At 39.4% G+C, this 18,501-nt stretch overlaps 1 protein-coding gene across 5 annotated transcripts in view; it reads right to left on the bottom strand.

Moving 5' to 3' along the window:
* Positions 1-266: 266 nt before the first annotated feature.
* LOC129695715 (tropomyosin alpha-4 chain-like) overlaps positions 267-18,501 on the bottom strand; it is an 81,484-nt gene continuing 63,249 nt past the window's right edge. For 3 of the 5 annotated variants that reach the window (XM_055632944.1, XM_055632929.1, XM_055632913.1), the window contains 7 exons: positions 14,114-14,247; positions 12,900-13,017; positions 12,363-12,433; positions 8,846-8,921; positions 6,679-6,741; positions 4,937-5,006; positions 267-1,361 (listed from right to left, as the gene is read on the bottom strand). In XM_055632944.1, the coding sequence (XP_055488919.1) occupies positions 1,279-1,361; positions 4,937-5,006; positions 6,679-6,741; positions 8,846-8,921; positions 12,363-12,433; positions 12,900-13,017; positions 14,114-14,247 (615 nt within the window). In that variant the 3' untranslated portion in view covers positions 267-1,278. Of the gene's footprint in view, positions 1,362-4,936; positions 5,007-6,678; positions 6,742-8,845; positions 8,922-9,428; positions 9,505-12,362; positions 12,434-12,899; positions 13,018-14,113; positions 14,248-18,501 lie in introns of all 5 variants that reach the window. The other 2 variants (XM_055632936.1, XM_055632923.1) reach the window with 1 other exon arrangement.

The raw sequence follows: 18,501 nt of genomic DNA, 5'->3' as shown, positions 1-18,501 counted from the left end.
TTGGGCTGTACTGTTCAATGTTTTATGTCTATTGCACGGCACAGAGATATTTTAGTTTCAACTGATATTTTAAGGTGGCACACTGATATGGTGAGCTATGAGATCTTGGACATAATTTATTTGGGAAGATAGCAGTGCATTGCAAAATAAACTGAAAAGTTTGAATTTCCTTCCTTTAGAAGATGTGCAATCAGAATCAATGGGTTATGATTATCACTGAAAAGCATTTCAGGAGACATTATACACAGATTTGAAATCAACACCGCTACTTGAGATAATTTTATTCCAAAGTTTAATAAACCGTACAAATAATGAGCTTACACATAATTGCATAGGATAAAGTGGAATTCCAAGGACATTCATAGGGAGAAGAAACTGTTGCATCACAGAAGAGCAAATGGTTGTTAAAACTCCATCTGTGCTCAAAATTTAAATCTATGTCAAAAATGTACATATTTTCACAATTCCAACTATTTATGATATAAAAGGTTTACAATGTCATGGTGGCATCTCCATTGATTTAAAAATGTAAGTCAATAGACTTTCCATTAGCAATATCTAGTGACAGTTTTATTGTCTACAAGCAGTAACCTTGGGTCAGTATGATACATTAACAACATTTGCCAATAATTACCAGTGTGGTCCCGATATCAGAAACCAGGCCTTGCCACATCTTTACAAGCTTTGACTTTTTCATGTGTGCTAATGAGGCACAAACCACTACTAATTAACAAATTTGAAAATATCTCAGATTTCTGAATTGCAGCAGATTAAAACTCAGGAGGGGGTGGAGTGGGCTGGAAAAGAAAGTGGTGTGCATTCTTTTCAATTTTATTTGTGTTATCCAGCATCTTGTCAAATACTCTTAAATGCATTTATGGCAATAGTTTGTTTCACCAATACATTTAGCACACAAAAAAAAAAGCTTGTGAAGAATGGAAGCCATCAAACAGAGATTTGAAAGTAAAAGCAAATACAGTTATAACAACTACATCTATGGCATAAGTGTCAAAATCTCTCCATTTATTGTGGTGGAGAGGGCAGGACAGTCAACAAGAAAAACCGTTCCCACACTGCGGTTAAAGTTTTAAAAGAAAGATTTTCCCCTTGCAATTTATTGGTTTCAAGACAAATGCTGAGCCTATATTATTTTGTTGTTCTAATCCCCATGTTGTGTGTCACACTTTGGCTGGTGGTTTTCAGTGCTTACACAGAAGATGTTATACCATGGGCACTCGTGGCATGTAAAAGCTTTTTTTATTTTTTTTCCCCCAACTATTATAAGTGGCTCAGATCCACTAGAGTCTGCTCAAGCACCTGATGAATGCCCACATTCTCTTCTTTGGCCCGGGCCAGTTTGTCTATTGAATCATGGAAAAAGAAAAATGAGAATTGAAATTTAAATGAAAACATGAACAGTTTTTTTTCAAACAAAAACACAAATGTAAAACATTCTCACAGTAACATTAAACACTTCAAAGCAGGCAATTTAGAACCGATTAACACGTTTGTGAATCACAATAGAATGTTTTAAAATTACAAACATTTTGTTATTTTAGTTTCTTCCCCCTTAATGCACCATGCTACATTTCCTTTTGCAAGCAGAGCCTCACTTCATCTTCACTCAATTACACAACCGTGTTATTAGCCTGAGGCCAAATCATTTTATAACTTGGGCTGCAAAAATGCACAGATCTTTATTACTCCAAGGATTTCCCAAATGTAGAAAAATTCTAAACGGCTGCATTTTATAACGCACATACATTTTATCTGGCAATACAGAGTGCAGGAATGTTTATTTTACAAGAACACATTTGAAAGAGTGAGCCTCCGGATAGATTAATTAAATAAAACTGAGTGGTGGCTTGTTACCGCACCCCACGTCACATTTGCGTTCACTGCGCTGATATTAGTCTTTCATTCAAGAGAAACAGAGTTGGCAGAAAAGCAGAATCAATTCAAAACCCACTGCTGGATCATTCGAGTGCAAATAAATGTTGTTTCTATTTCTTTAAAGACAGACATGCAAAATAATGCTGTGAGTAGGTATGAAACAGAAATAGTATTATCATTCATTAAAAAATGTTAGGCAAGACAGCAGAACAAGTTTTTTTGGCATATCTTCAAGATAAATAAAGTCAGTTGTTAAGTTCATTCAGGACAACCCTGAGTTCACTATTGAGAAGACGATTTCTCTCTACCTCCTGTCTGAAGCGTTCTATTGAAACACCATCAGTGATAGCAGACGAAAGAAGAAAGAGGAGTGTTAGTCATGTGGAACAGATCACCTGTTTTTAACAACAGGTTTAAACTATTCATAAGAAAGAAAAGTACATATACAAAGGAAAGCATTGTTGGTTAAAAGAATAGAATCTGAAAGATACTTCAAAAGAGAAAAGTCTTTGGCTGGACTAGGTCTACAACTAACCTCTTGCATAAGTTCATCAGGGACCGAGAAATTCATCAGGGACACAAATCCAGAGAGCACCATTTCACCATGAGTTGCATGGGTGAAAAGGAGGATTTTAAAAGTTTGTGTTGGCTATCTCTTTAGTTACATTTATTATTACTTTATCAGGTGAGATAATTGCTTCAGTACTTTTAGACCAATTGAATTTCTCCTCACCCCCACCCCCCCCTTTCTGTATATGGAACTGTAACTCCAACACATTTCAAATGCACTGCAAGCATTAAGAAATGGTTTAAGGTTCTCTTAAATTAACACGTTCTCCATAAATGATCTTACCATTGAAAGTCCAGAAAACAAAAATCCACTCAATTAAAAACAATTCAGTCATTCAAAATGTGCAAAATACTTATTCAAGTATAGTACGTGTTATTGGGCAATCTTATATATAATAAATTGTGTCCCAAAACAGATTACAACCACTAGAGTGCAAGTGAAAATAATCTCAAATTCAAAAAGTATTAATGACGCCCTAAACAAAAAAGTTGATGCAAAAATCTGATTTACTTTCATGCTTTGGGAAGGACATGTGTTATTATTACCTGTACACAATTCCTGAGCTGCAATAGTCTGCTTACCTGCCCTGTGAAATGGCCTGGCAAGCTATTGGGTTGCATTATAGTCATAATAGTAAAGCAAAGAACAAAACTTACATCAATGGGGACAAATTACCAACACCAAGTTGCTCCAATTGAGGTTGTGAAGTTGAGAACAATCCCACAGGCAGCATGGCAGATCCTCCACTGCAAACCCCCCTTAATATATCAGTCTCACAAGCAGAATATTTCTTGCGAGGATGGCACAAGAGGATACAGGCAGCCCTCAACATGACTGTGGTCTAGAGTACATTAGATCTACCATGGGCAAGGAAAACCAGCACCTGGTTTTTCCATACCGTGCTTGCTTAGTTGATGAATCTTGGCTCCACCATATCACAAGATTTGGACACATCACCAAATAAATGGATATTGAATTCCTCCTGGAATGGACAAGCTTCAATGGACACTGACTCCAACTTGGCTGATAGAATTCTGAAGGATTTAATTATATGACTGACTGCAACAGATGATCAGCAAACCTAAACATGGTAACCTATTTGACCTTGGGCCTGCCAATCTTGCAGCTGTAAATACATCTGCAGACAAGAATGGTAAGACAGTATCATACTGGGTGAGCAAAGTGCTGTCCTCATATCAGCTACTATATCATGGATATCAAATGGGATATACTCAACCAATCCATCAGCCCACAGCCAGACACCCATGGGGATTTGTGAGCCATCAGTTTAGTAGTTTTTCATTTTAGAGATATAGCGTGGAAACAGGTTCTTCGGCCCACCAGGTCCACACCGACCAGCGATACCCACACGTTAACACTAGGGACAATTTTTTTAAACATTTACATTTATATCAAGCCAAATTAACCTACAATCCTAATCCTGCACATCTTTGGAGTGTGGGAGGAAATCAAAGATCTTGCAGAAAACCCACGCAGGTCACGGGGAGAACATACAAATTCTGTACAGGCAGCACCCGTAGTTGGGATCGAACCCAGGTCTCTGGCACTGCAAGCGCTGTAAAAGGCAGCAACTCAACCACTGTACCACAGAGTGGCGCACAGTAGATATCAGCAAATGTATCCCCAGTCCAGGATAACCAAAACCACTAATCCTGGCTCAATAAAAATTGCACTAGAACATGTCAGGAGCAGTTTTAAAATTAGAAACCAAATTTTCAAAGGTGTACCTTAGGGCCACATGCACTAATTTTAAAAGCAGCATGCAATAGATAGAGCTATGTAATCATACAAGATCAATGACCCCCCCTCATTCCTACATTAATGCTGGATAATTAAATAGCCAAACAGAAGTAGACAACCAGAAAAGCATTCACATCCTAAACAGTTGGGATACCAGCATACAAAAGTAAAAACAAAAGTGAAGCATTTGTAACCACATAGAACCAGGGACTCTGGATGATCAACTTCCTTTCTAGATCCCTACTACCACAGAAATCAGGTTACAGAAAATGTTATTAACTCCACAGGATATCAAGAAATGATACAGCAGGTAAAAACTATGGGATCAATCAAAATCTTGCTGTAACAAACACCTTCAGAATTAGCTTCTATCCGAACTGTACCAATACTGATATAACACTGGCATCGGCCTGACCATGCGGAAAAATTCATCTTTTCTTCACAAAAACAGAACCGATCCAATTTGGTTAATTGCAACCGTGTTTACTCTCCTCCGCAGGGACACTTCATACTGCTTGATCAATGACCATCCAATCATCATTGAGGCAGAAGTGGAAATATTTATTGAAAAAAGCTAGAGGTATGGTCTTGCAGTTATTCATTGATAATTCTAAGAGTTTAGTTCCACTCAAATATTAATAAATATATATATTAAACTTTAAGTAAACTAAGAAGGTAGCACAAATAAAAGTTTATGAAGCAAAATATTACCTTCCAATTCATCAATTGCCTTCTCCAATTTTGCTACAGATCTTTCAGCAAACTCAGCCCTCGTTTCAGCCTGTAAGAGAGGTTAAAGACATTGCTTTTGATACTTTGCTTCTTATTTGTTATCCATTGATCTCCCAACCGTCTTAATTCACTCTGAAAACAATGCCGGCAGATTGCCACATGCCACAGCCTGTTCAACAATGCACATTACAATGGCAAAGAATTCATGGACTTGCCCAAGACACCTTGATGGAAAAATATCAAAAAGGTTCAAGGCCAGTGAACAGTTGAACCTTTTCTTCACGTTGGAAAGTGACACTATAAACCGCATGATTATGTTCCCTGCAACATTTAACTGCATTGAGTTTAGTTTATTGTCACATGTGCTGAGGTATAAAGAAAAGCTTTATCCTATGCATTTGCACTGATGTTGTAGAATTTAAGCACAAGATCTTAGAATTTTCCTTAATTTGGTCAAATACCAGGCTTATCAGTATTTGGTCAAATACCAGACTTATCAGTATTTAGAGTCACAGTGATACAGAAAAAACATTTTCACCCAGAGAGTTGTGAATTTGTGGAATTCCCTGCCACAGAGGGCAGTGGAGGCCAAATCACTGGATGGATTTAAGCGAGAGTTAGAGCTTTAGCGGCTGGTGAAATCAAGGGATATGGGGAGAAGGCAGGCACGGGTTATTGATTGGGGACAATCAGCCATGGTCACAATGAAAGGCGGTGCTGGCTCAAAGGGCCGAATGGCCTCCTCCTGCACCTATTTTCAATGTTTCTATGGAAACAAGCCCTTCGATCCAACTTGCCCACACTGGCCAACAATGTCCCAGTTACACTAGTCCCACTTGCCTGTGCTTGGTCCATATCCCTCCAAACCTGTCCTATCCATATACATGTCTGTCTCTAAAACAATGGGATAGTCCCAGCCCCAACTACCTCCTCTGCCAGCTTGTTCCATACACCCACCACCTTTTGCGTGGAAAAAGTTATCCCTTGGATTCCAATTAAATCTTTTCCCCTTCCCCTTGAACCTATGTCCTCTGGTCCTCGATTCCCCTATTCTGGGCAAGAGACTGTGCATCTACCCGGTCTATTCCTCTCATGATCTTACACACCTCTATAAGATCACCACTTATCCTCCTGCGTCCATGGAATAGAGACCCAGCCTACTCAACCTCTCCCTATAGCTCACACCCTCTTGTCCTGGCAACATCCTCGTAAATCTTTTCTGAACCCTTCCAAGCTTGACAACATCTTTCCTATAACATGGTGTCTAGAACTGAACACAATATTCTAAATGCAGTCACCAGCGTCTTATATAACTGCAACATGACCTCCCAACTTCTAGACTCAATACTCTGTCTGATGAAGGCCAAAATTCCAAAAGCCCCTTTTGAACACCTTATCTACCTGCAACTCCACCTTCAAGGAACCGTGCACCTGTACTCCTAGATCCCTCTGTTCTACAACACTACAAAGGCGCTGTTTTAGAAAAGAACCCAGTCTAGGCGGAAATCCATTGTTTTGTATACAGTTATAACATTGATGGTTAGATCCACAATCTACGTCATCAGATTTCAGACAAACCCCCATTTGGAAAATCTCATCCTGTGTTTCGGCTTCCCTCACTGTGGGAGGGGAGGGGGGTAGCAGTAAAAATTCTCTCAGCACCATACTTGCAGCCAATATTATTCTTTGAATGTGACTGGATTAGATTGCACATCACTCACCTCTTTTAGCTTATCTGTTAACAGCTTGATTTCTTCTTCATATTTATCTTCTTTTGAAGCATACTGGCAGATAAATATACATTTAAAAGAGATGAGATAAATTACAGCATTATATGACTTTTTAAAGGGAAATGGAATAGCATGCAGATTTAATCAAGCCCCACCAATGCCCTCCCAATTCCCATTGAAATAAATGCATCATTTTAGAAACATAGCCCAATACGCCCTCGATGCTAAGGAAGCAGTTTTGCAAATGCTCGATGTCAAACATGTAAACAATATTACAGTTCTGAAATCATCATTAACAGCTCTGTGCCATTCTGCTGAACAAGCAAATTGATAGCAAGGCATTGGGGCAGGAAGGTAAACGAATGGTGGAAACTTTTACAGACAAAAATTAGCCACGACTGGTGGTAATTTTATATTTTTGGGGCAAGGGGAAAGTTACAAGTTTACGTTGCTGGTTTCTCTCTGGGATGCACGAGGTAGAAGCTGCCACAAAATTTAGTCTTTTGGGGATTAGCTCTCAGTTTAACAATTTGCCTGCATTAATTTTAAATCAAATACTTTATTCAGGAGTCCTTTTCCACTGAATTTATATTGAAAGCTTACATTAGCTGTAACAAATGGCATGAAGCAGTAGGTGTGCAAGGACACCTGAAGGTGATTCTCAAAGCTACTCAAGTTTTCAATCCGATCTTAACTTCAGAGGTGTAGTCAATGTTTATTACCATGTCAGGGAGCAATGATTTAAAGAAAGATCAAATCAAAAATTCTTGATGGTACCGTGTGGGTCCATTGGCAATTTATTGCACTGGTTATTGAAAACACACAACTTGCGCAGGGTAAAAAAAAAAAAAGAAAATGGGGTTCGATGCACATTATGGATCGAGATACTGCTGATAAAATGATAATATGAAGGACATGGGAATCAACACAGAGCTCAGAGCTATATTGCTTTTTCAGTCAGAAATTAAACAAATTGCAAACATTTAAAAACATTACATAAGAATACAGAAAGGAGGTGAGAAAGGACAATGATGGTTTGAGAAATGTCCAGGGCATTTCAATAAACACCAATATTGAATCAAATCACCCCAAAGCAGGGCGACAAATAAAATGGCAGAGATTCAGGAAATTAAGGTGTTATTTTGTTCAATTCAGCCCTGTACTGTATCCCAAGCCAACAGAAGAGTTGCAGATAAAAATGGATTGAAGGAAAAAGCTAACAATTTCTCCATTGCTCCAAAGGTTTTAAATCAGCTCCAAGATAACTAAAGCACAAGGTATCCCCATATTTTAAAAACACATTTAACATATCAACCACACTTCACAACTTTGACTACTACAACATGAACATTTTATACATGACAATTTTGTATGGCCACTCTTGATACCTTCTGCATTGGTTACATTATGGAAAACTATAAATATTTAGAGTAGTTTAATAGCCGAATTGAATATATTGCAATAAAAACAAATGATACCCCACATACAAATTCAATTTTGGTTGCTACCGCTCTAGAATCAAGACTGCATGTAGTTGACTGTGTGGTGAAGATTACCACAAAGAGTATTGAAGATTAAATTTCACTTCTAATTTTGGACATTCTCTAGTAATTAGTGAAGTTCTGTTATGAATAATTAGCCAATAATGACTCTAGTATGTTCATTCTTACCCTGCACCTCCTCCCTCACCACCACCAAGTAACGCAAAAGCCCGTCCAAGTCAAAGAAGCACGTGCACTCCTACAAGCTTGTATACTGCATTCAGTGCTGCTAATGTGGTCTCCCCCACATTAGCGAAACCAAGTGCACACTAGGCACCCACGCCACCCACTGCTATTCTGACCTCCCAGTGCATCCAACTTCAAATACCCTTCCCATCTCCATATTGACCATCTGTCCCCAGACTTCCACACTTCCAGTGAGGCCCAACACAAACTAGAGGAACGTCACCTCATTTCCCACCGTGGGTGTCCACAATCCAAGTGATATGAACATTGACTTTCTTCTAGTGCTTTGCATCATGGTATGCTGCCAGCACAGAGGGTTACCAATGGGTTATCAGTTCAATGTTGCACAAAGAGTTCTAGTCAATTTTGAAACCAGTGTAGAAATAGGGATACCTTGGCTTTAAAAGCAGTTGTGTTTGGAATGCTCCTACCTTTTCAGTTTGTGCTTCCAAAGACTTCAGGCTGTTGGTCACATTTTTCAATTCTTCTTCAATCTCAGCACATTTACTGTTCAGAACAAGATAGTTTGGTTTGGGAAAGAAGGAGGTTGAGAATGTGCAGAAAGTAGTAAGAAACCCATAGCAAGCAAACATTACTGGCTTTTAGAATTTAGGCCCCAACTTACCAAGTATGTTCAAAAACTAAATAATTGGGATACTTACCCGTCATATATAATGGTGGGGACAAAAATCAATTCATAATTTTAACTAATCGGTTCAATTTCCACACTGTTAGCAAATCTCAAAGAATTGACATTTACCAACTCCAATGAGTGGTAACAAGGCCCAAGACTACTTAAAGGCCACAGAAAGTATTGAAGCCACATCTCGATTCCAGAATTCAGCTGCTATGGGTCTCCACTGGGGGAAAAACCAGTAACACACAAACCATCAGGGAAGCAGAACAGCAGCAGCAGAAAAGAATGCAAAGAATGTAGCTTTAATATTTTCCTCACAGAGAAAACAAAGATAGAGAGGAAACAGGAAGTAGCTAGTTGATTTCTGGGAGTAATACCTCTTCCTCTGAGGCCATTAACGATTTCAAGCTTTGGTCCATTACTTTAAGTTCCTCGTCCATATGCCGGCCCCGACTGAGTTAATCCACAATAAAGGGGACAAATCCCAGGGAGTATTCAGCATGCAATTCAACAGGGGAAAAGAAAACCATGTGCCCGCTGTCATTAGTACATTCACCAAATTATACAGAATAACATGGGAATTGAAATAACTACTGTAACAGATCCAACATTCGAAATTAAAAAGTATTTACTAATTCCTGGGACACCTAAAAGATGCATTAATTTTGTTGCACAGGATAGTAGCCCAAGGGCCACACGCCATCATACAACGACTTAGTTAATTTGAAACTTGTTCAGTTGAATTGCATTTGATCCAAATCAACTGTAAAAGTAGCAAGTTTGAGAGCCAAACAAGTAATATGTAAATTGGGTATTACCGTGTACCACAAGAATAGAAAAAAAAGATACTTGGGTTAAGTCCAATTACATTTTCCAATAACTTAAGTCAATGAATGCAGAGCAGGTACCATGTTTGATCTGGACTCAGACTAGAGTCGACCAATTGACAGAACTGAACAATTGCAAGTTGGCAAGACTTTCCAAGTTGGCATTGAGCCAGCTCAGGACTAACCACCAATAAAATTTGAAAAATATGCTGGCACTTGGGGAACCACAAACTAATTTTCATCCTGAAATATGGATCTGGAAACATGGCTGAGACAGAAAGAAAAAAAACTGGGGCTACTACCATTACCCACAATATTTACTGTGGAAATAAATGATCAATCCAGTCTTGCTGAGCAGCATAACAGGCATAAAGACTGAATGACCCGATCTTGTCTACCATTCAAGATTCGTTCTACAGTCTCCTAGTAGCAGGATCAAATTGTATTAGTTTAAATGGCAATGGAAATTTAATGTCAAATAGAAGTAGCTGGCTAATTAACTGAAATCTGCCAAAATCAAAGCAGAACAAAAAAAGTATTACATTTTGGATTGTGATAATATTGTTTCAACTTTTAAGACGAGGGGGATCTGATGCAATAATTATTTCAATCATTATCCCAGAAAGTAGTTAGACCAATAATCCAATAAAATACAGTTATACTGTCAAATATAAAACTGTCACAATTACACCCCTCGTGCTTCAATAAACTACCAGCAGACGTCAAAATACAAACACCATTTCAAATCATGTTAATCACCATAGCTTCCCTCGCATTCATTTGCAATAAAATAACATCTTGCCACCTTTTCTCCCCCACCGGAGTTCAGATGGAGCATGCTTCAAGAATAAAAATATGGATGAGTGGATCAGTTTCACAGAAAGCTGTTGAAAACACACTTCAAATTATCTACCCGTGGTTCAGACAGCACTTTCCACTCCTATTATCAGCTCATGCAACATTCTCCAGCTGATATATTATCCTGCACGCAGGACAGGTGGAGGGAGAGAAGAGCAGGAGTGCTTGCTTCCATAGCAAAAGGATTTGTGTATAGGAGCAGGGAGGTTCTACTGCTGTTGTACGGGGTCTTGGTGAGACCACACCTGGAGTATTGCGTACAGTTTTGGTCTCCTAATCTGAGGAAAGACATTCTTGCCATAGAGGGAGTACAGAGAAGGTTCACCAGACCGATTCCTGGGATGTCAGGGCTTTCATATGAAGACTGGATAGACTTGGCTTGTACTCACTAATAATTTAGAAGATTTTTGGGGGGGGGGGGGGGGGGGGGGGAATCTTATAGAAACGTACAAAATTCTTAAGGGGTTGGACAGGCTAGATGCAGGAAGATTGTTCCCAATGTTGGGGAAGTCCAGAACAAGGGGTCACTGTTTAAGGATAAGGGGGAAGTCTTTTAGGACCGAGATGAGAAAAATATTTATCACAGTGAAGAATTTGTGGAATTCTCTGCCACAGATGGTAGTTGAGGCCAGTTCATTGGCTATATTTAAGAGGGAGTTAGATGTGGCCCTTGTGGCTAAGGGGCTCAGGGGGTATGGAGAGAAGGCAGGTACGGGATACTGAGTTGGATGATCAGCCATGATCATATTGAATGGTGGTGCAGGCTCGAAGGGCCGAATGGCCTACTCCTGCACCTATTTTCTATGTTTCTACGCTACACAGAGTTACATGACAATTTATAAACATACAATGGTTAAACAAATCTATCTAGCATGAAGCTGAACCATGCGCGCAGGAAGGTCCCAAGTGTAATAGATTTCTGGGCGCCAAAAATCAGAGGATCACGAGATAAAATGGATAAAGTATCCATCACGATGTCTATTAAATGTCAAACCTAACTCAAGATTATATTGTCTTCCATTTCATTTTACATCTGAGCAAGATTGGTGAAAAGGGAATTGGGTGAATGTGGGTGGAATAGGGGTGCAGATCCCATGGGGGGGGGAATCAAATAAAGCCAGCCATGGTTTTTAGATTTCCGATTGCTGTTCGGAAACACGTCATCAAGCAGCAGTATCAGGTGCTCTTCTCACCAACACTGTAGCTGAATGACACACTGTTTACGCTTTGATCAATTGTTTTGTGGGAGTGGGGAAGGAGAATAGAGTGGTGCAGGGATAGTTACTTAATCAGTGACGCAGGCGGTATGGTGGCACAAGAAAGATGGCAGGGAAGGAATACATCCATAGATGACATATCCACCCAATACAATCTCTGTCTCAGAACACAGATAAGTGTTTAAAAAGAACCTGTTGATTTTGAGTCGTACTGCAGGAAAAACAGGCCCTTTGGCTCGCCGGGTCCATGCTAACTATCAAACACCCTCGTTCACAGAAGGAGCGAATTCAGTGGACTAGGTCACTGCTTTCATATCAAACGCCATCAACTTTCTGCTTGTACACTATACAGTGCTTGGTACACTTGTGGAACCTCTTTCTAACAAAAGTTCACAGAATTCAAAGTTACCTTTCCGAGTGCTCAGCCCGCTCCTCAGTTCGCTCCTGCTCACTTTCAAGGATGATAAGTTTCCGTGCTACCTGCAAACAAAACCTTAATATAACTAAAAAATACCACATAGCATTTGGTCCAACTTAACACTACACGCTTAAGACTGACAGTCGACAGAAATCAGGCCCTCCAACAGGCACATGTCACATGAACAATGCCAAAATCCAAGATTGCATCCATGAAATCCAAAAATCCAGCTAAATCCTGTCTGCATAGTTAATAAATCTCAGCTTTTGGTGCCAAGGCCAACTGTAATGCAATAAGCAGGAAAAACAAAACTAGTTGGCATGGTTCCTCAAAAGGAACATGCTGTAGATATTAGTAACTGCTTGGAATGAACCTCCCCACAGCTCCAAACTCATCAGCAGGCAAAAAGAAAACACAGAATTAAATCACTGCATTATCTCCAGAATGGCGTGCCAAATTGCACATTAACAATATTTACCTGGACGAGTGTTACATATAGAGGACAAACAAGGCAGGGAAAAAATTCACCTCTTCATATTTGCGGTCTGCTTCCTCGGCAATATGTTTAGCTTCCTTCAGCTGCATCTCTTGCATTTCCATTATCTCTTCCGCTTTTAAGACTTTACTCTCCACGACCTTCATTCCCCTGCAGAGAGAAAAAAAAGACATGCGTCCAATTATAAGATGCCGACATAGAAAAAAATGTAAGAATATTCAAATGTTTTTGCAGACCATTGAAAATTTGAGAACATGCTAAAAATCTTCTGACGGGTCTCGACCCGAAACGTCACACATTCCTTCTCTCCAGAGATGCTGCCTGTCCCGCTGAATTACTCCAGCATCTGTGTCTATCTGTGCTAAAAATCTTTGAATTTTTAAATAAATATTTGATCATGCAGATAGATTACAGCAGCTTCTCTGCAGTCGCACAATGCAGATACAGATCACACATTAGCATACAAATTATATAGGCAATTGATCCCTTGCAACCTGTCAACAATTCTTGGTGAATGGAGACAAAAATTATTCTTTCTTCTGGCTGACAGAGAGCAAGAACATTGATTCCCGTTTACAATCCAGCAACACCAAAGCACAAATGACAGACATTTTAGGGTACTGTATTCCATTGAATTAAAAGATAGCTGAAGGAATCCAAACCCATTTTTATTTGGCCAACATTTTTTAACCACCTCAAGTTTTTAACTTGCAACTGCACTAACATCAATTGCCTTTTGAAGAAAAGAAATTCAACTTTGGCCACACCTGCATGTAAAAATAGATCTCTTGCCTTAAAAGACGAGTCAATTTTATGGTGATCAATATATCACCATAGAACATATATCACTATATATTATGTGGTCCTAGTGCCTCGTGCTCTTTTGTTTGTACTGTCTAAAGTTGGCAATTAGAGTTCCCATGAAAGGTCAACATTTACTCCACAGGTGACCTACAGAGCACTGGTGTTTTATTTCAAGATCTCCGACACCAGTAATATTTAGTTTTCCATGGTTACTATCCTTAGCCTGCAAACTGAGGGCAAGGGGGCTTTTTTTTTTTTAATGCAGTATGCCACAAATTTACAACTCCTGGATAAGCCTACAAAGCAATTAATACTGAGCATCAAACTTTTCCAGATAGGAAGGGAATTAAAAAAAAAAAAAAAAAAAAGCAGATTTGGGCCTTCTCAGATTGTTAACATAGCTACCAGTTGTCACGGTTATGACATGTCATTTATGTCTTACCGTTCACTTTCATCTGCGGATTTTTCAGCTTCATCTAGTTTTTGCAGGGCAGTAGCCAGACGTTCCTGAGCACGATCCAACTCTTCCTCAACCAGCTGGATACGCCTATTCAAGGAGGATACATCAGCTTCCGCCTAAACAAAATAAACACAATTGAGCAACTATTCACAAAATAGGAGTTATCCACATAGAGAATATTAAGGCACTGGAAGGCATTCTTCCGAATTGGACAAGGTGGCACACAACAGCAGATATATATTAATATACCGTACACATCGTCAAAAGAATCAAGCATCTTGATAATTGAAGAATTCAAAGTGTTTGGCAAATCAATAGCATGCAAGTTGGAAAGTAAATCTATGTAATTACTACAAGCAATGATTTACCCAGGAAAAATTGTTTTGCTAATTTTCCGTATATAGGGAAACAAACAGGATGTGCATTTAGGCAATTTTGAATGGAATGAAAAGTGTTTTGCAAGTCTAATACTCCAAATGACATATTGGACAGAAAGGTCAACAAGAGATTGAGTAATCTGTATATCCTAAGGATGCAGATGTATAGCTTAATGAGATACAAGGGGAAAACTTACAATACCAAATTAGGAAAGAGCAGTTTAAAAGTATACAATAGAATTTTCCAAGCGATATGGAGCCAGATGCAGTGAACTGCTGCAATTTGGCAACATAAATACCTGCCGAGTTTAAATGAAAAATATAACACGGATGTTATATGAATAAGCAGCAAACTTTGAAGAGAATTAGAAGATCAGGAAGAAAATTGAAGTACACCTGACTAAAGGTGTGGATGGCAAAACTGATAACTATGGCTTAACTCTGAGACTAACAACCATTAAAATATGGATTGTTGCTAGATGCTAGCTCCCATAGTTTTCTGTGTTAACATAAAGATACACCAAGATGCTAATAAGAAAATAATGGTAGATACATGGTAGAGTTGTGGTTTACAAAGTGCTGAGAAACAGCTGAAGCATTTAAAATATGTTGACTAGTATCTTTCTAACAAATTATTTTTTGCTCAAACAGTTATAACATATTTCCAGTTAGAAACATAGAAATTAGGTGCAGGAGTAGGCCATTCGGCCCTTCGAGCCTGCACCACCATTCAATATGATCATGGCTGATCATCCAACTCAGTATCCCATACCTGCCTTCTCTCCATACCCCCTGATCCCCTTAGCCACAAGGGCCACATCTAATTCCCTCTTAAATATAGCCAATGAACTGGCCTCAACTACCCTCTGTGGCAGAGAATTCCAGAGATTCACCACCCTCTGTGTGAAAAAAGTTCTTCTCATCTCGGTTTTAAAGGATTTCCCCTTTATCCTTAAGCTGTGACCCCTTGTCCTGGACTTCCCCAACATCGGGAACAATCTTCCTGCATCTAGCCTGTCCAACCCCTTAAGAATTTTGTAAGTTTCTATAAGATCCCCTCTCAATCTCCTAAATTCTAGTTAAGTGCTGTTCGATAAACATAAATGGCACAAGTAATAAGGAACGTTAACAGACTTGTTTTATTTTGTCATGGTTGAGTAATCAAGATAGAACGAGTCTTCCATATGTCGAACATTCTTTCTAACTCAGAAAAATAGAAAATAGGTGCAGGAGTAGGCCTTTCGGCCCTCCGAACCAGCACTGCCATTCAATATGTTCATGGCTGATCATCCTAAATCAGTAAGAAAGAACTGCAAATGCTGGTTTAAATCAACGGTAAGGGTCTCGACCCGAAACTTCACCCATTCCTTCTCTCCAGAAATGGTGCCTGTCCCGTTGAGTTACTCCAGCATTTTGTGTCTACCTTCATCCTAAATAAGTACCCCATTCCTGCTTTCTCCCTATATCGCTTGATTCAGTTAGCCCAAAGAGCTATATCAAACTCTCTCGAAAACATCCAGTGAATTGGCCTCCACTGCATTCTGTGGCAGACAATTCCACAGATGCACAACTCTCTGGGTGAAAACGTTTCTCAGCATCTCAGTCCTAAATGGCCTACCAGTTATTCTTAAAACATGACCCCTGGTCTGGACTCCCCCAACATTAGGAACATTTTTCCTGTCCAATCCCTTGAGAATTTTATGAGTTTCTATAAGATCCGGGTTACATTTTAACATTTGTTTTCTGGAATATCTTATTAGACAGTCCCTCAGAATCACAGATGACACAGGCTTCCAATACAGGCCCGAGGAGAGAAAGGTACTTCATTTTTGAAAAAACTTGGGATAGCTGCTGCAAATCCTTTAAAATGCAGCCTTGACAGAGCAAGATATAACATAACCATATAACCATATAACAATTACAGCACGGAAACAGGCCATCTCGACCCTTCTAGTCCGTGCCGAACACATAATCTCCCCTAGTCCCATATACCTGCGCTCAGACCATAACCCTCCATTCCCTTCCCATCCATATAACTATCCAATTTATTTTTAAATGATAAAAACGAACCTGCCTCCACCACCTTCACTGGAAGCTCATTCCACACAGCTACCACTCTGTGAGTAAAGAAGTTCCCCCTCATGTTACCCCTAAACTTCAGTCCCTTAATTCTCATGTCATGTCCCCTTGTTTGAATCTTCCCTACTCTCAGTGGGAAAAGCTTTTCCACGTCAACTCTGTCTATCCCTCTCATCATTTTAAAAACCTCTATCAAGTCCCCCCTTAACCTTCTGCACTCCAAAGAATAAAGCCCTAACTTGTTCAAGATGTTGACCAATGGCATGGAGATCTAATATGACAGAGTACAAGAATTTCACAACAGACAGTTTTCTTTCCCCTAACCACAAGCTTGCAACAGCACAGAACATCAAGCACTACAAAAATATTTAAACAAAGCTGCAAGAACAAAAGGGATTCATTTTGAACTGACCAAGGAATGAACCAAGAGAGATAGATAACAGTTGACACTATACGCGGCTAAATGAGGTGCAGTGTCAAATTACATTGGAGGACATCCAAAAGTGTTCAGTTCGTCAGCTGACCAATTACTAAGAACATGGGGCACATGAACAAAATATTCCTTCCACTTAAAGGAATTCATTGAGCATAAAGGCAAATGGTAACAAGTTCAGTCATCCCAGCAATCTAGAGAGCAAAATGCTGACGAGTGTCTTTTTTTTCTGAATAGATTTTATCCAATTATCTTGCATCACTTAATATAATTTCCTCTTTTTTGTGCGCTGAAAAGTCGTGGAAGTTTAATTTGTGAAATATTTAAACAATTGAGATTTTGGTGCCAGAGCTGTGGCACAAAATAGAAGCACTAGTATTTTAGCAAAATGCTGGGCACCAAGGGATTACATGCAAACTGTATGGAACTGTAGAGTGGCACAGCAGCACAGCGGTAAAGCTGCCACCTCACAGCACCCGAGACCTGGGTTTGATACTGATTATGGGTTCTACCTGGTCTCCATGCGACCATGTGGGCTTTCTGCTGGTGCTCTGGTTTCCTCCCACATTCAATGATACTTTATTGTCACATGTACCCAAGTACAGTGAAATGCTTACAGCGAAAAGATGTGTAGGTTAATTGGCCCTAGTGTTAAGTGGCCCTTCCGTAAATTGCCCCTAGTGTGTAAACAGAGAAAGTTGGATTACATAGAACTAATGTACTTGTGGCTGAAGGGATCAGGGGGTATGGAGAGAAGGCAGGTACAGGATACCGAGTTGGATGATCAGCCATGATCATATTGAATGGTGGAGCAGGCTCGAAGGGCCGAATGGCCTACTCCTGCACCTGTTTTTTATGTACGGTGATCAGTGCGGACCGAAGAGCCTGTTTCCACACTGTATATCTGAACTAAATTACACAGACCTTTCGAGAAGATTCAACTGAATTAATCATACATCTGTACCAACTGATGAGATGAACAGGGAATTAATCTAAATACATGCTGGCATTGTTAAGAATACACGACAGTTCTTCAAATTTACGCAAGGTGAAGAGTATTTATAATCATGAATGCTACGAATCCCAGCTGTGGAGACACTAGCATCATTGTCAGACATTGAGCATTCTTTTAATCTGGATTTTTAACTCGTGTATTGTGTTTTTAAAAAATATAATTTATGATGCTTTTATAAGTGACATACTAAGATTTTATATGTACTTTATGATATTTTTTAATATGCAAAGCATTTTTTAATGCAATGTTGCCCCTTGTCTGGACCTCGAGTCCGTAATAAAGTTTATTATAATAATAATTATTAATCACACATTCACTATTGGCTGCAATACTCAACTGGCTCCTGGATTTCTTTCCGCATTCACATACAACATTTAAAATACCCAAGATAGACACAAAATGAGACCCTTCTTCAGACAAACCCGAAACATCACCCATTCTTTCTTTCCAGATGCTGCCTGTCCCG

This window comes from Leucoraja erinacea, chromosome 1 (genome assembly GCF_028641065.1).
Source record: "Leucoraja erinacea ecotype New England chromosome 1, Leri_hhj_1, whole genome shotgun sequence".
Classification (NCBI taxonomy): Eukaryota; Metazoa; Chordata; class Chondrichthyes; order Rajiformes; family Rajidae; genus Leucoraja; species Leucoraja erinaceus.
This window is presented reverse-complemented; position numbering and strand designations above follow the sequence as displayed.